General features: G+C 42.4%; 2 protein-coding genes and 1 pseudogene across 3 annotated transcripts in view; 1 reads left to right on the top strand and 2 right to left on the bottom strand.

Annotated features, from left to right (window-relative positions):
• pmpcb (peptidase, mitochondrial processing subunit beta) overlaps positions 1 to 7,819 on the bottom strand; it is a 38,744-nt gene extending 30,925 nt beyond the window's left edge. Inside the window, exons 1-4 of the mRNA XM_083652207.1 lie at positions 7,726 to 7,819; positions 6,725 to 6,868; positions 3,978 to 4,064; positions 3,692 to 3,821 (exon numbers count right to left, since the gene is read on the bottom strand). Coding sequence (XP_083508333.1) covers positions 3,692 to 3,821; positions 3,978 to 4,064; positions 6,725 to 6,868; positions 7,726 to 7,809 — 445 coding nt within the window. The 5' untranslated portion in view covers positions 7,810 to 7,819. The remainder of the gene's footprint in view (positions 1 to 3,691; positions 3,822 to 3,977; positions 4,065 to 6,724; positions 6,869 to 7,725) is intronic.
• A 389-nt stretch (positions 7,820 to 8,208) lies between these two features.
• On the top strand, positions 8,209 to 10,175 carry phax (phosphorylated adaptor for RNA export). Its single transcript, XM_083654108.1, has 2 exons — positions 8,209 to 8,597; positions 9,004 to 10,175. Exons 1-2 carry the CDS (start codon positions 8,474 to 8,476, stop codon positions 10,122 to 10,124), a joined length of 1,245 nt encoding a protein of 414 aa, XP_083510234.1. The 5' UTR covers positions 8,209 to 8,473; the 3' UTR covers positions 10,125 to 10,175.
• An 11,180-nt stretch (positions 10,176 to 21,355) lies between these two features.
• Positions 21,356 to 22,990, bottom strand: LOC310794309 (E3 ubiquitin-protein ligase TRIM39-like; annotated as a pseudogene). Its single transcript has one exon. The product of its transcript is annotated as an E3 ubiquitin-protein ligase TRIM39-like (transcript).
• Between the last annotated feature and the right edge of the window lie 1,515 nt (positions 22,991 to 24,505).

The following is a 24,505-nucleotide window of genomic DNA, read 5'->3' as shown; positions in this document are numbered from 1 at the left end:
CCTGTACAAATATGGGAGCTATTGAAGGTGTATAACCTATTTTACGGACTCATTAGGTGGCGACAGTGCTCTCCAGATTACAGAAAGGTCCGGAAAACAGGAGGAAAAAGCCGTGATCAAAGAGAAACCGATGCATGCTGCAGCCAGAGCCATATAGATTGCTCTGTCTGCAGCTGACGTTGTCTGCGAACCGCAGTCAATCCGCGCCCACAACTGAGCTCCTCTGCCTCTGTCTGTCTGTCTGCATATAGTTTCTCCACACGATTACCCGCCAGAAAGGCAGCACCCGACGCCGAAGGGCCAAACCTTTCCCTGCAGTCCGGTTTGGCATTTCCTTGTCGCGCTGGGAGCCGCCCGGCGCACAAAAACGAAGCGGTCCGAAAATAGACTGGGTGCGTGTAGGCTGTGTGTTAGTGTGGGGAGGAGTTTGCAGCTGAGGGGGAGAGAGGGGGGTGGGGCACGCAGGCACCACACAACTACACCACGTCACTACATCAGAAAATATTAGCTAGAGTCAGTGAATGTGCTTGAAATGCTTCATTTCACAAAAGGCTGAATATCTCAGCTTATAATTTGAAACCTGTCTTTTTGCTCAAAACAGCATATCTTCTCCGGCTCATAACTAAAGAACGGAAAATGGTATCAATAAACTTTTTTTTGCAGATGATAGAAGAGAGTCTGATCGTTCTTTGTGCGTGTTCGGTGTTTACATAGTAATATCACACAATATTCTGTGGGCCTCGAGAAATCACTGAAAACGCTCTGAAACTCTGGCACTGGGAGCGTCCGTTCTCCAAAAGTGGCTGGCACTCAATAGCCCTTTTCCCACATGCGCTTTGTACCGCAAAATGACCGGAACGTGGTCTAATGCCTGCATGTTGGAAAGGCGCCGTGCCGGTATAAGCGCGACCCCGTCGTCGCGGCCATTTCACCAGTTTTGAGCCAGTCAGAAGAGCGGTATGCCGCGATAGGCAGACAGGTGAGAAAGGGGTCCAGTCATTTTCCGCTATCAGTGGGTAGACAGTCCAACACCAAATACACAGCTGATTGTTCGATATTCCCCTGGTGTTGCGTACCACCAAAGGACTATTGCCAGTCGCAAACGCGCTTCCAGTGGTTTTCGCCACCGGGTGATCTTGCGTGTTAGTGCGGGTCGGACCAGACTCAGCACGTAGTCGAACGTACACCGGGATATGCGAAAATGACGCTTCCATTCCACGTCGTCAAAATTGTTCAGAGCATCTTCCCAAAATAAATTCCCTCCTGGTCTCTCTCGCTTCCAGACGGCTCTAGTCTCACGCAGCAGCGCAGAGGTACATAACACTGTCATGATCTGTCCCCGGTTTAGTCTATCTTCATATTCTGCACGATGTTGAGCAGAGAAGACTGCGAACATGAATCTGTTTCTGTTCGCACGTATATCCCTTTCCATTTTCGCCTTAATTTGTCTGCGTCGCTGTCTACGTTTGAGGAAAAAGCGCGTCAGCAATATTATCAAAAGAGTGGACGCCGGCTCCATGTTTGTTTGTTGTTTTTTCTGACTGGCCTCAGTGGCCTGCAGCACAGACCCCAGGCCACTCCCCCCCCTCCCCCCCGCCCCACCCCACCCCCCAACATACCGGCTATTTGACGACTAGATTCCCACATGCGAACGCTGAGGTGTGAAGGGAAATTCAGGGAAATGTCCGATATTGACTTACAGGTAATTTTCCGGTACGCATGTGGGAAAAGGGCTAATGAGTTAACAAGCCCCTTGAGAAGAGGTGTGAACTTGTTGCATCCAGCTGTGGGTTTTACATGTAGTGATAGGGGAGTGAGAGATTTTCCAATTCAAAGTGAGAAAAAGAGAGCTGGGCCATACTTATTACTCAACATGACTTGTGGCTGCATTGCATTCTGGTCTATTGATGCTGCTGTGAGTGGAGGAACATTGCATTCTGGTCTATTGATGCTGCTGTGAGTGGAGAAACTGCTCTCTCTCTTCTTCTACGATGGATTTCTCCCTGGGTGATTGTTGAACGTCTCTTGGTGCAGGAGACGTCTCCATGCATTGCAGTGCATGGAGACGTCTCCATTTTGTAGACAAATGGTCTCCATTTTTCTGAAATTGTACATTGTATTGTAAACCTGTGCAGGTTACCTGTGTACCAACACTTCTGCATTAAATCTTTCTCTAAAAAGAAACCAAGAAGCTCCTTTTTCCACTGTTGACCTAGAAACACGAGTAAAATCACCAAAAGCTGTTTTAGAGTGTGAAAGTATTTGATGGTGGATGTTTTGCTTTAAATAGCTGAAGCCGCTGTTTGCATTACCGGAGCTCATCTTTTTGCATCTAAAGTGGATTCTCTAACAGGAATGACATGCATGCCATTATCTTCATCACAGATGTCATCATCACCAAGATCAGAACAAGTAATCTTAACTCTAACCCCCGGTTGCTCCTTTCTCCCTGTCAGGCCTAAAAAAAAATAAAGTTCGGTTCCGGTTGCCGACCGACCCTGTCAATTTACGTGCGACCCAATTTATTTTATGAGCATGTTGATTTGACGGTGGCGCTATGGCTGGCTCACACTACAGGATTTTAGTGTGAGCTGTTTGCAGATCCAATCTTAAACCTCCCGATCTGCTCACAGCCTCATCGGGGCCGTCCCGATCATATCAAACATGTTTGATATTTAGGACTGAAAATCTGCGCGAATACATCATTCTGCTGCTGCGCCAGACTCCCGTCATTATCGTTAATTGACGCGGCTCATTTGATGCGCTGCACTGCAGCACGCATCAGATAGGCTACCAAATACCAACAGCACAGAACCATGAGGATTTGGGGGAAAATGTCACTAATTTATATCACAATGAATGACCAATGAATAAAAAGTTGTTATATCGTAGTTTTGAGCCCCTGCCAGTCAGAGGCTGTCCTGTCTATCGAGCAGTGTGGGGGGGAAAAGGCATGCTGCTGCGGGAAGCAGTCTATCCAAACTTTTGCCGATCTCATGACATGCAGCAGGGGAATATATTTTGGTACCCATGTGTTTGTGTTCTCACTTGTACAGACAATAGACTCGCGTTGTTTACACGCATGCTAACTACCGTGAGATTCATTTGTTTGGCGAGACGGGCATGAAAATGAGGAAACGAGAGAGAGAGGTGAGGTGGGGGCGGAGCGCTTTGGTCACTGCTGGAACCCCAAAAACGAGTATGGCCGGGCGTCAAGGTGATTATCCTGCCGATAATCTTAATAATATCCTGTAGTGCATGGTGCGCCACATTTACAAATCTTGTAGTGTGTGCATGTTTGAGATTCTAGGGGAGATAAACGATAATGACGGGAGGCTTGCACAGCAGCAGGATGATGTAGGCTATTCACGCAGATTTTCAGTCCTAAATATCAAACATGTTTGATATGAAAGCATTCATATTGACTTAAATATTTTGTTCATATAAAAACGTGTGTAGAGCACAGTGGTAGTCGAGTACATGTAAACTATGTTATGAAAAAAAGTATCCATCGCTGCTGTAATTTTAAGGAAAATAAAAAAATATATATATTTCCTATCTATCCCTTGCTGCCACTGGGAAAAAAATAAAAAAAATAAAAAAATAAAATAAAATAAATTCCCTACCGACCCATCACCGAACTGACAACCAACAGGAACCAAACTTATTTTTTTTTTAGGCCTCATCGCACCTCGTGGAAGATCCTTGGAGAAGGCTTTGGCGTAATACACCGTCTGCTCCCGGGACGTGTACGCGTTCAGGTGAGCTCCCATGTTCTCAATCTCCAACTCCAGGTCAACCTGGGAGCGCTTTATTGTACCCTTTCACACACCCCACACACATACACACACACACACACACACACACACACACACACACACACACACACACACACACACACACACACACACAGGTAAATACAACTTGCAGGTAAATCCATAGTGGTGTTAGGTGTTGCCATATTGTTGCCATCTCACCTTAAACGCCATATGCTCCAAGAAATGTGCCGTGCCATTGTTCCTCTCATTCTCATAGCGGCTGCCAGCATCGATCCAGAGGCCGACCTGTCAGACAGCAATGAACATCATCTCTTCAATTTGCAACGAAACCACAAACAGGGAGTGATTATACAAAAGTGTAAACCAATGGGAGATCACATCAGTTAGGGAGAGGAGCAGAACCGTTTAAAAATGTGTTTTTTGTGTGTTCATTCACGCCTCCTGGTACACAATGATGTCATCATTAAAGATTTTCTGTTTTCCAGGAAGTAGAAGTAATTGCAATTTGATATAAAATTAGGGCTGGACGATAATTCAATATTATCGTTTATCGCCTTTCAGTGGGATTACGTTGTGGTTTTGGGATATCGAGACGATGCACAATTCTGCTGTCTGAACTGATGAGCACATTTTATTTAGAAACTCAGACAAAATTAAAGTCCCTGGAAACCAAAATCCACAAAAACCTTCTAACTATTAAATTTAGGGTCTTATGTGAGTAATTGTGTGGTTCAGAAAGTGGTTGACATTACTTTCAACCCTAACCCCAAAAATCAACACTTTTCTACAAGATCTGGATTTCCATTTCCTCATTGAAGAGAGCGGTGCGCGTGGTGCTAAAATGCATGATCTTATCACGTCATAAGATTTAATCCAATCACACACACGCATGCACACACACACACACAGTAGCGCTGTTCACTCGCAGCGGCAGAGTCGATCTTCCTCTCTGTCAGTATGCAACGAACGAGCGAACACACACACACACACACACACACACACAATCTCTCTTTCCTTCTCTCTCTCTCTCTCTCTCTCTGGAGACCGGAGACCTGCTGCAGACGGGACACGCCCACACAGTCCGCGGGAGAAAATACACTCTAAAATCGAATTGATTCTCATTACTTTTGCCATGACTGTCAAACCTAAATTTATATACTTTGCGACGTTCATCATCGTTCAAATTTGGCTGGTGGCTTATTAACATAGGTTCCTGTGATGTGATGAACTCAAAATGCTAAATAATAAAGAAATATTTCTGGTTTCCAGGGACTTTAAGTATAGTAGGAATATTATGTGAAAATGTCAGTTTAGTTTGATCACACCAAACAACATTACCATTTGGTTCAATATGATGAACATTAATTCCATTATTTAATATGATTTTGCTTATGTGAGCCATATTGTCATACTATATATCGATACTGGGGAAAAAAACATTGTTATATTGATTTCAACCTCATCGTCCAGCCTAATAATTTTTTATGTTGTTGCTGTTGTCACAGATGTCCCGCCTAAAGGCAGGTGATTGGAGAAATACGAGCGGATGTCCCGCCTAAATGTATTTCTCCAATCACCTGCATTGGTTCGGTTCGAACTTCCTCTGGTCTAAAGCGGGGTTACCCCCCCCTCAACTTCCTTTGACCAGGCTCTGTAGTCATGAAGCACACACTGTATATGATGCATTCGCAGAATGTAGAAGAGACAGTCTGGCTTGAGAGACTATTTGTTGTGTGACTAGACGCCAGACTGGCTGGCTGAGCTGGAAGTCGGTCAGTGTAGAATTATTTTGGTCCGCCGTGCAGCACGTCCGACCGTCGTCTCTGTATTCAGCATCGGTTCCTGCAAACGCATGCGGGACTCCTCCCGCATAAATTCTAAATCTGCAGGAATTGCCGAAAATATGTGCGATACCCACAATCCCGTGCTGAACTTTAGGCCGTGCCGAGTGGCCAGCTTGTCTGTGAGGGTGAGGGGTCAACTAGGAATGCCACGGTGTGGACATTTCCCACCGGGTAAACATGTGACAACACCGGTGTTACCGGTGACACCGTTAAAAAAAGAGAGTAAACAATAGGATTGTTAGTTCATATAGTGCATGTTGTTCCCGGGAACAATAACAGTGAGACACCAGTCTGATATCCTCAGTAGCAGCTAGACTAGAGCGAACGTTACGTTATATGTATGTTGATAATAAAAGTTTTAAAGTAAGCAAGAGTATATGCTTTAACTGTCCATTCTGTAGGGTCATAGAGACAAGACGCTGCTGCTGTGTGTACTAAGGTTATCTTGGACGCTCACAGTCATACAACACTGGCTGCATCACAACTCATGGCTGCATCTGACTCAAGACAACTTTTCAGATGCCCGTGGAGACAATCTTTCTCAAAAGAAACGAACATTAGCGACACATCTGGAGACTTTTTCTGACATGGGATTAGCAATACCAGCAAGCAGCAGTAAGCAGGCAATCACTGAATGGTGGTAAGTAAGTCCTCCCTCCCGCTAGCAATGATGCTAAATTAGCATCGACTTTTCGCTGTGGAAAAAAAGGCACATTTCCAGAGATGGCCCGCAGTGACAACAGCATGCACACGCAGGCTTAGCTAAAGGGTCTTACCTACATTTGTATGAGGAGGGCATAATTTGTGTTCATAAGATGCATACTGTTAACTAACGTTAGTTAGTTAACGCTATGCATCGCTAGCAACGCTATGCAACGCTATGCTATGCTGATCGAACCAGAACAGTGGAGCCACACTGCAGCAGAGGGAGTGCTTGTAATTTACCCCGGTGCACGCTGAAACTGCTGTGTTTTCCTTTCATTTCTTCCTCCATAAAAACAAACAGTATTAACGGTGGACATGTTATGTAATCGGTGAATCCCCCACTACAGTATAACACCGGTAACACCTAATATCGCGGCAAGCCTAGGGTCAACTCACTGTGCAGGTGGAGAGACCAGAGTCTTCTGAAGCAACACGAAGCCCGTTCTCTAAAGTCGTCACCTTGGTCTCAGGGACGTTCAGGATCACCTGGTCTGCAGCCTGAGTGGCCAGAAGTCTGTGCAAGCCAGTGATGGGCTGAAGCTGGAGGACAGAGGTAAGTTAGGCAAGTGGTGCCATTTGAGAGGTATTCAATTTCTTAAAAGGTAAGGTATTGGTGGGCCTTGTATGGAAAACGGGTGGGATCCATAATAATGCATATATTACTCTTGTTTCAGGCCATGTCTTACAGGTTTTATTGCAATGTAATTGTTTGTCACTTGTGTGCTGTTTGTGATTAAATGTTGTTGTTTATGACCATCAGAGCTGCCACTTGGCCAGGTCTGCCTTGTAAAATAGAAAGCAGTTCTCAATGGGACTGCCACTGCCTGGTAAAATAAAGGTTAAAAAGGTAAATAAAAACATTATCTCTCTACTTAGAGTAGAGACAATTCAATACATAACAAAGATCTGAAGAAACTCGGACAAAATAGGGATTTCTGGCCTAAAATGTGTCTACTTGTCGTCTTTGACATGCAAAATTTTGAGAAGACCCAAGTTACATCAGCCTGGGATAAATAAAAGTCATGGTGATTCTTCAAAAGACGTCACCAGTCACTAATGAACGGTTAACTGTGAATATAAAAGTTTTCAAAACCGAAACAAACCGAAATAAAAAATAAAAATTCATACATTACGTTATGGCATCTTTTACAAAAAAAATATATATATATATACTGTAATTTAAATTAACGTTACTAACGCTATATTTTATTACACAGTCCAAGTTTGGGAATTGGGAAACTCAGCCCTAGTTAGCATGCTAACAATGCTAAGTTACACAAAACACAGCTTGACAGGCCTGTCAGGCCATGCTGTTTCCATTAGACTCAATATTGATAACATTATTTTGCCGGTAAGCATTAGATAAAATATCGACATGTAACTAAACGTGTCCTTACCTTGTTTAAGGAACCTGTCTTAAATACATTACTTTTGGCGAGATATCTCGCTGCGGACGTGAGACGCTGTAAGGACGCCGCCATATTGTTTATCTGTTAAACTGCGCAAGTGCAGACGACGTTATCGTGACGCAACGGACGAGGACACGTTACTTCCGTTAGATTGATAAACAAGAGATGATGTGGCGATGAAAATACATAAAGAGGAGCATATTTGAAACTTTAAAAGAAACGTTTTTGTTTGTTTGTTTTTAATTTGCACACCATTTTCACCATGAGTACTTTGCTTTTAAAACGTTAAAAAAATATATATATAACCCCCCCTCATATGGATATTTTATTTTGAAACAAACGTCAAATTGAAAGCGGAAGTGTGGCTTCAGGTTAGCTTTAGCGCGCATTCTCTTAACTGAGGGACCCTGAGTTTCATTAGTTTCGCTTTTTTCAATCGGAACCTCAACATAGGAGTTAGCCAAGTGGAAGGCCAAGCACGGTTTAAATCAATTTGTTTTGGTCCCAGACACAGCCTCTGTGTTGCTCAGACTCATCCGGAGTGTCACCCGGTTTCTGTTTGTCACTAGACTTATTTCACTCTGCAGCAGCAACATTTGGTTTCGCGGTAAAGTTAGCTACCGATGGGTGCATATTGCAAATTGGAAGTGTCCTAAACTTTGCATGAATTAAAAACAACAACAACAACAACAACCCTAAACACCCATTAGCTTTCATTGTGCCTTGCAAAAAAGAAATGGCGGATGCCGGCAGAGACACCATGGCAGATGAGCTGGAAGATGGAGAGATCTCCGGCTCTAACTCGGATTCCGAGATGGGAGCTGTGGCAGAACCTCCACCCCACTTGCCCGCGGCGCCAGGTAAGCACAGGGTCCAGGTGATTTCTCCACTATAAAGAACAGGCTAATGTTACTGACATCAGGCTCAAACCCAAACCAAGACCATCAGGACATGTGTAGTCCAGAACCATGTTACTTACTTGATGATCCTTGGTCAGATCAGAAGGTCTGGACTGACATTTGAAAAAATTGCAAAACAATAAGTCTGAGCTGTTTATGTCTCTCGAGATGATAAGTTGGAATGGTTATTCAGAGAGGAAGTTGTCAGTGTGGCCAGTTTTATTGGGAGAGCATGGAAGCTGTTTATTTGAATTATGTACTATTTGATTATTTGTATATGGTTCTTGTTTGTTTGGCGGAACTCCATGTGGTGCACAACACATTAATACAATTATATCTATCTCTCTGTCTCTATACATCTATCCAGTTTTCAGCGGCCAGTCCTTCCAGAGCAGAGCCCCTCCCCAGGCTTCAGCTACCGGCTACCGCAGCGCGGTGAGGACGGCAGACTCCAGCGACAGCGAGCCGGACTCGGACGAGGAGGCTGCGGTTTCGCACCGGAAACGTCAGAGAGTGTCCGATGCCCGTCCACCTGCTGCAACCCCCACCTTGAGCTACACCACCCGGCCAAACCCCCAACAGGCCATCCCCGGCGCGCCGGGAGCCCGCAAGGTCAACAACATCTGGGGCTCCGTGGTCCAGGAGCAGTGCCAGGACGCCGTAGCAGCAGAGCTCTGCATATTCGGCATGGAGGGTGAAGTGAGCATGTCCAGCAGGAACGTGGAGACTTATAACTACGTCCTGGCCCGCAAGATGATGGAGAAGGAGAGGGAGGAGGAGGAGCGGTCGAGGAACCATGGAGAAGTGTCCATGTTGGATGCCCAGCTGGATGAGTACATGAGGGGCCAGGGGTCTGAGGAGAGGGGGGGCACTGGCGACTCGAAGAGGAAGCGTTCAGCTAAAGAGAGACTAGGCCCCAGGGCCGAGATGGACATTGAGGGCCGCTATGAGATCACAGAGGATGACCCCGACGACCGGGTGGTGGAGGAGATAGCACACAGGCTGCGGGAGCCCAAGCGGGACCTGATAGAGCGCGTGGTCAGCGTCCTCGGGAGGAAGAAGGCCATAGAGCTGCTGGGAGAGACGGCCACGCTGGAGGAAAACGGTGGCGTGTACACCATGGACGGCAGCAGGCGGCGTACGCCAGGCGGGGTTTACCTCAACCTGCTGAAGAACACTCCTAGCATCTCCAAGGCCCAGGTCAGGGAGATATTCTATGACGAGAGCCAGAGGGACTGCAAGAGCAAGAGGGCCGCCCAGAAGCGCCGACGCCACGTCGTGGCTAAGAAAATGAAGCAGGCCATCAACACGCTGAACCTGCAGGAGCATGACGACGTGTCCCGCGAGACGCTGGCCAGTGACACCAACGAGGCCCTGGAAGCCCTGGAGGAAGGCCAGGCAGAGGAAGAAGGCCAGGCAGAGGAGACTGCCCTGGGCACAGAGGATACCGCCGTGGTGTACAACGCCACAGACCTGGAGGTCTTCTGAGGCCCAACGTCCGCGAACACTCGAAACACTGAAAGCACTGTTAAACTTACTGTCTCGACTGTATAAATCTGAGTGCCAGTTTTCTTTACTTTAGCAATAAAAGGAGCTTGTATTGACAGAACCGTCCTCTCCTTCAGTGTAGGAAATTAGCCTGGGGCAAGGGCAAAAATGCCCCAAGAAATGTCAGAATGCCCATGATGCAGGGGCAAAAGTTGCACCCAGGATTATGATAATTTAATTTTAAATAAATTTTATTTCCATCTCTAAACACACATTCAGCACCGGCAAGCTGGTTGCCAGGAGAAGATGACGGAAAACACTCACACAAACAGCGCTGTGGTTCACACTACGCTTTAGCAACTTTATGCACTAATTACTCTTTTTTAAAGTGCCCCCAAAATGTTGTAAACGCCTAAAAAATATATACAGTGGGAGCCCCCAAAATATATATATTTTTAATTTCCTTTCCAGCACATTTATGTTTATAGTTTGGCACATCAGACATTTGTAATTTGCAACACATTTAAACAGAATTAAATTGAACACTTGGATTAGTCTTGTAACTAGAAATATTGCACCCTTCGCATGCTCATTTCTAGCATAGTGAGATAAAGGGTTATTTGCTTGAGATCACATCGCCTAATCAAATTGAACAAAACCTTAAGGTGTCATAGCATTTTTGGATAATAGTGAAGTAATCTCAGTTTAATTTCAGGGCCTGTTAGCCTACATTGCCATGGTCATGTCACACGGTGGAAGTATTGATGATATTGGTTTCCATATATATTTTATTGTTTGCTTTGATTATTTTATAGTGCATGACCTTTTGTCTTTTATTTATTTTTTATTTATTTTTTGCATGTTTTTGTGTGTATTTAACTTTTCATTCAGTGTAAATGACTTAACTTCATGAATCTACAAGTTGTTTAAGCCTTAAGGCCTTGATATACTTCTGCGTCAAACCCCTCTGCGCGTACAGCTCCTCGAAAATGTGACTTGACGCGAACAGCGTGAGTATAATATAATATAGATGCGGAGATAACAGGAGAGAGTGAACGCTATTACCAAGTATATGCACTACATTCTCTCCTTGGGCTAACTTCTAGTCATTGAAATCCTAGTGAAATCAGACAATTCACTCATTTTGCAAGATAGGACCAGCTGCCGCCGGCAAGGCTCCCAAGTTGATGCGGAAGTATATTTCAGCCTTTACAGATGCTTGTTTCACATTATCCTGTTACAGGCGTGTGCTATATTTCCAATGTTTCAAAAAGCAAGCATCCAAATAAAATCAAATGCAACAATACAACCTTTTTAAACAAAGGTATAAAATTATGCACAATAAAATAATCACAATAAAATATAGATGTACTGAAACCAATGAAATCAATACTTCCAGCGTGTGCCAGTAACATAATGCTACCAGTGACTTTCTCCTCACCCAGTGTTTTGTGTATTTGTTTCAGTTCACCTGTATGTCCACTAATTTCCCACAACCACTGACTAGGTTTTTTACACTTTCTTTTATTGTTATACAGTTAATTCATGGCCAATAGCTCAATTTGTCAGCAGGTGTATTTTTATTCATACTTCTGCACATTAGAATACACACAGCTGATTTGTCAGGAAATCCAGGAATAAAAATAACATGACACAGAAAATAAAATACATTTTTGAAAAATGAACTATCCACAGTTGGGCAAACCTACTGAGATTTTAAATCACTAGGAATCTCACGCGCTACCCGCGCTCGATTCCTAGGCTTCCTAGGCATGCCCTGCAGCTCGGCTGCTGCGGTGCCTCGCCTGCTCTATTGGCATGGGCAGCGCTCAATTGCCCAATTTCACATCATTGATGACATCACAATTGCTCGAGTGTCCATCACTGATCACATCATGGAGTGCTCAAGTGACGTCACTCAGCGCACAATTGCTCAACTTCGGCCTCGCCCGCAGCTCGGCTGCTGCGTGGCCTCCCCTCCTCTATTGGCATGCGCAGCGCACAATTGCACAACTTCACATCACTGATGACATCACTCACTGATGACATCACAAACAGTGATGATGTCATAGAAATTATGACATCACAATGTGGGGCAAAAATGGAAAGAAACACTCCCTTTTATATATGATGATGATGATGGCATGTACATCCACATAGAGAGGAGTCTCCCAATAAAAATAAAATAGATGTATGCAAGAAAAATACCTTAAGAGAAACGAATAATAATTTTGGCCAGATTTACATTCAAGTCCATGCTACTCCTTATCACATTGTTAATCCAAAATAGGCCATAACAGGAGCCCATCTATTCACACACTTCAGTTTTCACATGGAGTTTTGCAGTTATTTTTTCCATTAAATATACTTTTAACAACCTACATACAACCTGTCTTGCCATTCAACAGTTTGAACCTACACAGTTTGATATAGTTATAATTTTTTTGCCACCAGTAAAAGGATAATAAATAAAGCTCATTTTCCATAGCTCCCTCTGGGATCGCTCCTATAATGTAGTACCATGGGTCTAATGGCAAATCAATATTTAAAATGGAATGTATTTCATCATGAATCCCATGACTTGAGTTTCGGACAGTCCCAAAAAATTTGCGCGTGATCCCTAACCTCCAACCTTAAAAAAAAATCTAATATTTTGCTACAATGAAATAAATGAGTTTTAAAATAGCGAATTTTTAAATTTCCAATTAAATTATTTCATATGTGGGCTATTAGTTACTTTATGCCCCCCTTCACACGTCTTCCTATGTTTCATCAATGATAACATTAATCTCCAGCTCCAATTTTTCTTTTATGTCCAGTGTTCCCTGACGTGTGATATAAGAGATCATACATTTGTGACACAATCTTTGTGCTACTCTTCTGCTTTGTAATCTTTATCCAAAAAGGTTATATGGGGATGGGTGCCCGCTTAAGGTTGTTCCATTCCCTATGTGACATCAAATAACTTCTCAGTTGTAAATATCCATGAAAATCTTTGGGGCCTAAACCAAATGTATCCATGTCATTGTTTAAATGATCTTAAAAATTCCCCTTCAAACATTTGATCTATTATAAGTCATTTCTCTGCCCAATCCCTAAACCCGGCCAGCATCCAATTTACTTTTTCAAGAAAATCCAAATTCTTTTCAATCCTCTTTGCCCTTGATATTGTTAAGGGAGCTTCCACCTTCTTCCTAACCAACGACCCGACTTTCTGTGTGCAAATCATCTCTGCACTAGTGGATCACACAGGGCGCCGGGAGAGAGAGGGCGACCAGCTGTAGAGCTCCGTAAACTTGCACTATGTTGTAACGGAGTCTACAGCACAAGAATTTCACATGTGATACTTGTACTACGGAGTGACAATAAAAATCTTGAATCTTGAATCGTGGACATTGCATTTTTTCTAATCCCAACCAATTTGTTCCGTCATCATGCATTAACCACTCAGCCATTCCACGGAGTCGTGCTGCCCAGAAATATGATTTGATATTGGGAAGCATATAAGGCCTCCTCTATTTTTCATGTAAGATAGTACTTTAAATTTAATCCTAGCATCTTCTGCTATACAAAAGTGGAAATCAACTTGTCTAGCATTCTGTTGATATCCAGATGGGTAATGAGTGAAAAATATATAATAGCCTGGGAAGTATATTCATTTTAACTGTTTTAATTCTACCAAATAATGAGAGTGGGAGAATCTCCCATTGTGCCAGATCTGACTTTATTTGAGTAATTGATCTATAATTCGCTTTGTACAGTTGTGATGTTTCTGGGGTGATTATGAGGCCTAAATAAATACAAATAAATCCTTGTCCTGACTAAGGCCATGTTCACATTACAGGCAAATCCGATTTGCTGCTAAAGTTGTTAATCATCATTATCTTAATTGGTTTCCCAAATCTGAGTTGGGAGTGTGTCCGCACTGCCACAAATCTGATTTGGGCAAGTGTTCAAGTCGGATCTGTGTGTCCAGATACAATGAGCCAACATACAATGTTTCTGGCAGTGTTTGCATGTCTGCTCTCTGCTCTTCAAGTCCCCACCCCCTGCAAAAGACACTCTCAAATCTGATTTGGGTGATCAGCGCGTCCACACTGAAGTCACATCGGTCGGAAGCAGATTGGAAACTACCTCCATATGTGGTTTGGGACAAGTGACACAAATCAGACTTGGAGCGTCCAGACTCATAAAACCAATCTGGATTGAATCATTAATATAGGTCACTAAAGTTCACAAATCAGATTTGGCCTCCTTGTCTGAACATGGCCTAATTAAATGCAACCTCCTTATCCAATTACTGTAGCAGGTGTAATTCTAAGAGAAATACACGTTTCATTAATTTATGTGATGCATTCAGTTATTAAATTATGAAAGTAGTTATTTCTATGACAATGAAAGCATGTTCATTATATTACATTCAAACCATGATGAGATTTCTTATCTGTTAAATCAAAGATTAATTCTGTTACTGACCATGCTATAAAATAGAACAAACTGTGATTGGGGGATTACACTGAATTACCATACTAGGTTTCTTGTTTCCCTTCTTTCAGTGTTTTGCCAAAGACAAGGAGATGCTACTTAGTTGTTACACACCTAAGTGATAAAACCCAGGATGCATCTGATTAAAAGTTATCTTGTATGTTGACTGAATGTGTTTTAATGCACCAAAACACATTGTATGTTTCCCGTCTCTTGACTGCATGTAAGTTCAAATGTTAATTATTATTATCAATTAATGTTGATAATGACATAACATTCAGTACACGACTACACAACCCAGTTCAGTGTATTATAGCTCTCGACCAAACCTCTACAGTACATCTCTGGATCTCAGCAAATCAAAAGTTCTCATTCAGGTCCCAAATTACTAACGTTCACTTCAGCAACTTGCCTCCTTCAGTGTATGAATGGGTGAATGTGCGCTTTGGATGAAAGCGCTATATAAATGCAGTTTATTTATCATTTACCATGCTGACATGACATGTTTTAAAATAGAGTATCAGCAGTAGTGAAAGTATGTAATAATAATATCAGTAATATTAGTAGTATTTGGTAATTTCATGTGTGTAACAGTATTTGGGGGGGGCGGCTTTAGCGGGGGGGCGGCTTTAGCGGGGGGGCGGCTTTAGCTCAGGAGGTAGAGCGGGTCGGCCAATGACGCAAGGGTTGGCGGCTCGATCCCCGCTCCCTCCCAGCTGCTGTCGCTGTGTCCTTGGGCAAGACACTTAACCCTCCTTGCCTCGTGGTCGGAGGGGCCGTTGAGCGCCGATGTGTGGCTGCCACGCTTTCAAACCACCGGTACGAATGGTGTGAACGAATAATGATTCTGTGAAGCGCTTTGAGCACTTGGAAAGGCGCTATATAAATCCAATCATTATCATTATTATTATTATTATTATTATATTATAGTCAAAATTAGATAAGATAAGATTCCTTTATTGTCATACTGGTGCAATGAAATTCAGGCGCATTGCGTGAGTGGAGCTCAAATAGCCTATATGAGATAGAGCACTTGGAAAGGCGCTATATAAATCCAATCATTATTATTATTATTATTATTATATTATAGTCAAAATTAGATAAGATAAGATTCCTTTATTGTCATACTGGTGCAACGAAATTCAGGCGCATTGCGTGAGTGGAGCTCAAATAGCCTATATGAGATAGAATATAAAAAAAGACTATGCATACTTCACACAGACAGATTCATGCACATATGCCTATATGCATCCGTATATATATTCTTCAGATAGGCTAGAACAGAATATAAGAATTTTATGAATTATAATTTCGTAAAGGCCTAAAAGAAAGTAAACATTAAAGGGCACCACCCATATGAATGGGAAAAACCCTTATTTGTTAAATCAGTCAGATATCAGAGGTCATGAACTCTCGGACTCAAAAACTCACTTTGCTCTATTAAATCAGGAAACAGACAACTTCTCTCATATAGACTGGTTATTTATTAACCCAAGAGTACATAAAATCAGCAAGATGAAGTATTCACATTAACCACCAGAACGCAAGGCCCAAGGTCATGGAAAGGCATGGAAATGTCATTTCAAATAGGGATTTCAAATGGGAATAAGGAAATGGGCCTAAAATGTAAGAAGACTTAAGGGTATTTTGTGCAACCGGCCGCATGGTCTCTAACCTGCCCATGCTCTTTAAATGCCTGATATTCTTAATTCCATTTGTGAGTCCACTTATTTATTTCTATTTCCAAACTGCATTTTCAAATGGATTTATTGACTGTTTTATGGTTGTTTTTGTAAATAGTTTTTAATTCATTTCTGATTTTTTTTTTGTAATTCCTCTTTTTGATTGTACAATTAGATATTAATCAAATGCTTCATTACTATTTCCACGACTCATGTGGTCCGACCTCCAGTTGCGTGTTTGAATTACTTTTGAATATTCAGGAACTGGATGACCCAAAGTAATTCAAACATGCAACTTATGTCTCCTACATGGTTACAAATAGATAACAACTATACTAGAACTAATATTAAGGTATTTTGCCTTTTAGTTAGTAGGCAAAACTAAACATAATCACAGGTAATTAGATCAACATGTCAGAGTAACCATGAACAGCTTAAATCTACATACGCAGACTATAACTGCAAGATATTCAATTATACAATTATATCATCACATATGACCTGTAATAATTCTGCTATTAACTTCGTGGAGTTACAACATTTGTGCATTTATTTAGAAAACACAGAAAGACTCGGGTACTAAGGAATGCAACAGGAAAGATTTACGATTGTCTCTCCTTTGAAGAAGGAGAGTCATCTGGTACCATTTGGTGTGAGTTCAGAAACTCCCTCCATGCTATCAGTTTGATTAACACTGTCCTGATTGGTGAATGGCTCCTCAGTGGGTGTTATCTCTCCACTGGATCCTTTTCACCAGTTTGGTGTCCACACTAGAAACACAAATGGCATCTTCTTTCACCACATATTTGTGTGTGTGTGTGTGTGTGTGTGTGTGTGTGTGTGTGTGTGTGTGTGTGTGTGTGTGTGTGTGTGTGTGTGTGTGTGTGTGAGAGAGAGAGAGAGAGAGAGAGTATTTCAAGTTGCTTGAAGTCGTAAACCATTGTTTAGTGACTCCAGCGTAACACCAGACCAGTTCAAGCTCCGTTCACGGGTCTTCTTGGTATGATCTTGGCTGGTCCATGTTATTTGGACCTGTAGGGCCTACTGGTAGGTCCATAGGCAGGATTATGGAGTAACGGAATACATGAGCCACTTCTAAACATGAAGTCTGGACCATGGCCGGTTAGTCTGGGCAGGATATTTGCCGGTTTTACCCTTCTAGACATGAGGGATCTTTTTTTTTCTTTTTTCTTAAAGCAATCATAGCTCGTGACAACGCCGTAGGTTTCATTTTAACATTGATAGGGACACATCCTGAGGTGTCTTGCATTTATGATAGATTTCTGACCACCACTTCATGTCATCTAGAGCCTTAATTTATAGATAGTTATGGACCATAACTATCAATAGTTATGAATCAAAGTACTTGATTTAGTACTCTGGATACAGGCTAGTTATGGCAGCCAACACACTCATTAACAGACACACAGATACAAGGGTGTAGTACATTAATAAATCCTTTACTCAAATTTTCTAGCTGAATGGGAAGAGTAATTTTTTGTTTTAAGGCAGGTAGCCTACTGCACTGTTGCCTATTCAAACCAATGATCTGTAAACATGTAGGTAATAATAACAAATAACATATCCATTAATCCAGGGGTTCCCAAACTTTTTTGGCTTGTGACCCTATTTTGACGTCACAAAAATCTAGGGACCCAAGACATTTCAAATTCCGGTAGACCATCGATAATATCATCAGTGACATCGTCAGTGATGTCACATATGCTTCTTTTCCCCCGCAGAATTCTGACTTTAATCTGAGAATTCTGACTTTAATTTAAAAATTCTAACTTTTTTCTCAAAATTCCGACAATGGGCCCTATCTTGGTACATATCCCCTATTTGCGCTTGCGCACCTGTTTGTGCGTGCCTTAAGTCAGGCAAAATAACAGGTGTTATGCAGAGTTTTGCACCCCCGCCCGGCAGCAGCTAAATGCATCCCCACCTCACGGGAGCATAATTGTAATGATTTATACAGAAACATAACTGTTTAAAAATTATATAATTGTTTGGGTAGACGTGACCTCCCTGTTTTTAAGTTAAACCAGCCCCAAAATATCGTGAGGATGCAATAGCCTACTCGCGGGGGAGCATAACTCATCACAACAACGGGCACAAGCCAGATTAGAGGCGTGCCAAATCATTTATGCACAGCGCAAACGGGATTTCGGCGGTGTTGAGATGGAGAGAGCTTAATTGTGACAGATCAGCTGTGATGCCAACGACCCTCCGGTTTATAGCAGGTGAAGGTGAATGGTACAGGTTTTCTCAATTCATTTACCATAACCCCTCCTTGTGATGTGATAAAAGTTTCTCAGTGAATTATAGTTGATTGCCTCACCGAATAATCTACTGGTTACCCAATTTTAGCAGCAGAATCTGATGTCCTGGCGTGGAACGTCCGTGCGTAATGACGTTTCTGCGCTGCGCAGAACGGAGATTATGGTGCGCGATCAAGCGCAGCGAGTGTTTTAGCGCCTTAGCGCAAAGTAATTGCGCGCTGCTGAAGATAGGATAATGCCATCTATCCCCACATGTTAGCGCTGAAATGCCTGCTTTGGCATGTGGCACGCCTATGCCCAGTACAATTATAACAGGCATGCGCTTGTGCCCACCCCCAATTTGCATTGCGCACGGCGTTGAATGAGCGCAAATGCTAAATTACCGCTTTTGTGAAGATAGGGCCCAGTAACTTCGAATTCTGACTTTAATCTCAGAATTTGGACTTTATTCTCAGAATCCTGATTTAAAGTTATAATCTAAAGGATTTTCATAAAAAAAAAAAGAATCACTCACAATGTTGATTGAGGCTATGTCCATTTGGATGAAGCCTTTGCAGTATATAGTGACATTACGTGACATTACGGATCTCACATGCAATTACCACCCACCGCTATAGGTGTCACCCAAGAGAACAAAACTTAAATCTTAGAGATTATCAGGTAACGCTTTAGAATACAGCCCGCAAATAAGCATGTAGTTAGAGTATAACAACGGGGTTTAGGGCTGTAGTTATAGTCTAACTACGGGGTTTAAGGAGTGAATTATAAGATCTGTACTTATAGTCTAACTACAGGGTTTAAGGAGTGTAGTTATAGTATAACAACGGGGTTTAATGAGTGTAGTTATGGTATAACAACGGGGTTTAAGGAGTGTAGTTATAGTCTAACAACAGGGTTTAAGGAGTGTAGTTAGAGTATAACAACGGGTTTAAGGAGTGTAGTTAGAGTATAACAACGGGGTTTAAGGAGTCTAGTTAGATTAAGGAGTGTAGTTAGAGTATAACAACGGGGTTTAAGGAGTCTAGTTAGAGTATAACAACGGGGTTTAAGGAGTCTAGTTAGAGTATAACAACGGGGTTTAAGGAGTGTAGTTAGAGTATAACAACGGGGTTTAAGGAGTCTAGTTAGAGTATAACAACGGGGTTTAAGGAGTCTAGTTAGAGTATAACAACGGGGTTTAAGGAGTCTAGTTAGAGTATAACAACGGGGTTTAAGGAGTCTAGTTAGAATATAACAACGGGGTTTAAGGAGTCTAGTTAGAGTATAACAACGGGGTTTAAGGAGTGTAGTTAGAGTATAACAACGGGGTTTAAGGAGTCTAGTTAGAGTATAACAACGGGGTTTAAGGAGTGTAGTTAGAGTATAACAACGGGGTTTAAGGAGTCTAGTTAGAGTATAACAACGGGGTTTAAGGAGTCTAGTTAGACTCTAACTAGACTCCTTAAACCCTGTTGTTATACTCTAACTACACTCCTTAAACCCCGTTGTTATACTCTAACTAGACTCCTTAAACCCCGTTGTTATACTCTAACTACACTCCTTAAACCCCGTTGTTATACTCTAACTAGACTCCTTAAACCCCGTTGTTATACTCTAACTACACTCCTTAAACCCCGTTGTTATACTCTAACTACACTCCTTAAACCCCGTAGTTACCCTGTAAGTACAGTGTGGTACCCCGTAATTAGCCTATAAGTACAAACATTTGTCTCCTGCTTCATAATACAGCCCGCGACCCCGTAGTTAGACTATAAGTACAGATCTTGTTACCCTCTAGTTAAAGTATTTTTTCACTCCTTAAACCCCGTTGTTATACTCTAACTACACTCCTTAAACCCCGTTGTTATACTCTAACTACACTCCTTAAACCCGTTGTTATACTCTAACTACACTCCTTAAACCCTGTTGTTAGACTATAACTACACTCCTTAAACCCCGTTGTTATACCATAACTACACTCCTTAAACCCCGTTGTTATACTATAACTACACTCCTTAAACCCCGTAGTTAGACTATAAGTACAGATCTTATAATTCACTCCTTAAACCTCGTAGTTAGACTATAACTACAGCCCTAAACCCCGTTGTTATACTCTAACTACATGCTTATTTGCGGGCTGTATTCTAAAGCGTTACCTCAAAACCAAAACAAACAAAAGAAGTCGCAAGCGACCCTAATCATCTTCGGTAATATTAAATTGTGTGTGGTGTAAAAAAATAAAAGAAAGATAAAAAATTCCAGCGACCCTATTTTAATTCCAGGCGACCCCACTTAGGTTTGCGACCCTACGTTTGGGAAGCACTGCATTAAGTCCATCTGGAACTGTCAAGAAGCTTCTCTGTTCTCATGTCACAATACTGAACTGTTCTGTGACCCAGAACCTCCATCACCAGCCTCTCCTCTGTCTGAGCTAGACTGCTTTGTCATCTGACAAAATAATACATGTATGCCATAGGAAAAGTGACACATGTTATGAGTATTTATGCAGACTTAACAGCTAGCGGCTATTCATGAATTTACCATATTAACCAGAATCTGGAGTTTAACATTTCTTTAACTTTAACTAACATTGTTTTGTCCCCCCCCCCCCCCCCCATGATTAAACTAAATCATTTTGCCAAGAAGAAGAAAGGTAAAGAGACAAAATACATTAGTAGTTACTAGGCTTTTTCACAGACATTAACTTTTTTTCCTGTTGTTTAAAATCAACATTATATGAAAAAATATATATATTCGTTATGTTAATGACAATGGATTATATCTGAGAAAAACAAATGAAGAGTTAATCTGTATGATTGACAGGAGAGATGATCAGAGGGGCAGAGTTTTTACCACCATCATTAGCACTGGGACTCAAGAATGGGTAGAGTTTCTCAGTGAAGGTGCAGCCAGTAAAGGAGTAGATAAGAGCTGCAGCATCTACGTCATAAAAGGAGACCAGACCCTCCTCATAATCCACAAACACCCCCACCTTCTGAGGCTTCCTTTTCAGAGAGAGGGGGACATAAGGGCTAGCAGCAGCTTTGTACGTATTTCCATTCCTCAAACATATAATCCAGAAGCCATTCTGGGGGTTCGCTCTGATGTCTCCCTTCCTGTTGATCGACCCTCTGGCCACTCCTAAACGCCATTCCGTCTTCCCTTTAACCTGGACCTCATAGTAAAACATTCCTGAAGAGAAGCTCTGCTTTGCTAAAACACCAATACAAGGAGAAAATCTCTCTGGGTTGTCTGGGAGATTCTTCTTTCCAACACGATGATGTACTTGTTTCCCATCATCAGACAGGATGAGATAGCGATGTGCTGTATCAGGATCCAGAGTCACATCCACTTCATACTGCTGGACCCTCTTCAGCTCAGCCTCAAGTAGCTTGTCCATCTCTTTCCTGAGAGTCTCCTCCAGCTGAGCCACAGCTCTCGTCACAGTCCCCTCATATGATGAGCGATGGACACTGACCTCTGTCCAGTCCTTGGTGTGTGGAGGAGTGCTCAGGGTTGGGAAGGTTTGGAGGAGGTGGAGGTGGTCTTCAGTGTGTGAGAGCTGCTCCACCTCAGCGGTTCTCTTCCTCAGCTCAGAAATGTCCTGTTCCAGCTCTTTGATGAAGCCTTCAGCCTGTTTCTCTGTTATTTTCTGCTTCTTTTCGATCAACTGAATGAGCTCAGCCTGGCCTCTCTCCACAGACTGCTTCAGAGCAGTGAAGACCCGTACACTGTTTGCTATCTCTCTGTCTGCATGTTCCTTGCCGAGCTCTACTGACTGTTTGATCTCCTGAATCTTCATTTGTCTCTCCCGGATCTTCTGCCGAATTTCAGACTCTGTCTTCGCCAACTCAGCCTTCTTTCCTTCATATCCTTCTTTGAGAGGAACAATTTGATGGGACTGGTGGTCTAAAAAACACAGCAGACACACACACATCTGGTCAGTCTTGCAAAACAGCTCCAGTGGTTTATCATGCTCTTCACATATCCTGCCTTCCAGGTTCTCCACAGGATCGATCAGCTTGTGTTTTCTCAGGCTTTTGATTATCTGATGAGGCTCCAGGTGAGTCTCACAGTAGGAGGCCAGACACACCAGGCAGGACTTCAGGGCCTTCAGTTTGGTCCCAGGGCAGATATCACAGGGAACTTCTCCTGATTTGGCACATCGGTCTGGTCAGCTGCTGGCTTTCATCTGAACTGACTTTCTGAACTGAGTAGACATCTCGGATATGAAAGTATTAACATGCAGCTCAGGTCTTCTGTCAAAAAGCTTATTACACATGGGACACTGGCATGGAGCATTAACATCCCAGTGATGTGTGATACAGTTTTTGCAGAAGTTGTGTCCACATGGTGTGGAGACTGGATCAGTGAACACATCCAGACAGATGGAGCACAGAAACTGATCTTCAGATAGGAGACAGCTGGCAGCAGACATATCTAGACACCGTGACCTAAAGTGAATGTGAAATAACAATACTGTTAGACATAATCCTTGAATATTCATAGTGGAAAATATCAAAGTTTGATTGTTGGAATATTATCAAAAGTATTTTTTTTAGCTATGTAAACTGCACTTCACTGAAAACATCATTTGACCAGTGTCAGTGTATAATGAACTCAGGGAAACATGGATATACAGCTCAGTTATGTGTCGCTACTCTCTGTTAAAGGAGAATTTCTGTATTTTTCAACCTTCCCACCACAGACTATAGAACTGGCCAACCAGATGTCACGCATTGTTCTATTCTCACAAACATGGCGCTCCTCCTATATAATAATATAATATAATATAATATAATATAATATAATATAATATAATATAATATAATATAATATAATATAATACTGTATATAATATATGTACGCCCCTCACTCTGCAACATGGAGGGCACAGTGGTGCAGTGGTAGCGCTGTCGCCTCACAGCTAGAAAGTCCTGGGTTTGATTCCCACCTGGGATGCTGTGGGCACTGAGGGCATGTCCACCCATGTTTTCAGTGCCTACGGCCCAGGTGGGCTATCTTGTGAACAGGGCCTTTCTATGTGGAGATGGCATGCTCTCCCCATGCTCCCCTGTGGCTTCCTCCATACAACATCGGTATGGACCCCCACTAAATACATGCAGAAGATTGTCATCCCACCAGTGACGACCACATTTTAAGTTGCTGGCTCCTTGAGCAAGTGGTTGGTTACACCAATAGAGTACCGCAAGAATGAGTCGGAAGTAGCAAATTACCGCCATGTTGGTTCGTAAGGGGAAAAGACTATGGGATTTTCGGTTAAATGCATGAAATAATTAAGGTCTGTGGTCAACACAAGCTTATGGGAGTGGGAATTTGCGTTCAGCAGGATAATCTTCACAAACTAGGACCATTTTTATGACTTTTGAAACGTAAACTTTTCAGAAAACCTTTCAGAAGTCAGAAAAGTGGTGCTTGTTTGTGAAGATTATCCTGCTGAATGCAAATGTCCTCTCCCATAAGCTTGTGTTAACCAAATAGCCTACCTTATTTCATGCATTTGAAATCCCCAGCCTTTTCCCCTTACGAACCAACATGATGGCGACTTCTGGTTAAGCCTACAAAATACGTCATCCCTGCTGTACTCTATAAACAGACCAGATCAAGTGAGAGGTAAATAAACAGGTAACATTTATTTATTTTCCATGATGTTGTCAGACATAACAATCTGAGCCTCAGTAGCAAAAACAAAACACTTTTACTGGATGTAAATTGAGACGTAAATTGAGGGGTCTGCGTGCCCCCTTGGGCCCGTGGGGCCAGCTGACATACTCTCGCTGAATACTGGATCAATTTAAAAAATGTCCTGATTACTTAAGACACAAACAAGTTAGGAAAATAGGGTCCAGGTTGAAAAATACAGAAATTCTCCTTTAAACAGTACCATATTAAGTGATAATGTTAAATCATAGGCTATATGATGTACTCACCC

This window comes from Poromitra crassiceps (assembly GCF_964638095.1).
Source record: "Poromitra crassiceps genome assembly, chromosome: 2".
In the NCBI taxonomy this organism is placed as follows: domain Eukaryota; kingdom Metazoa; phylum Chordata; class Actinopteri; order Beryciformes; family Melamphaidae; genus Poromitra; species Poromitra crassiceps.
Note: the sequence above shows the minus strand (reverse complement) of the source record. Positions and strands in the feature narration are given on the sequence as shown.

What these genes read in the sequence shown, in the direction of transcription:
- phax (XM_083654108.1), top strand. Translation starts at nt 8,474, where the DNA reads ATGGCGGATGCCGGCAGAGACACCATGGCAGATGAGCTGGAAGATGGA. An exon ending in CCACTTGCCCGCGGCGCCAG is followed by an intron (nt 8,598 to 9,003) that starts GTAAGCACAGGG and finishes ACATCTATCCAG; the next exon opens with TTTTCAGCGGCCAGTCCTTC.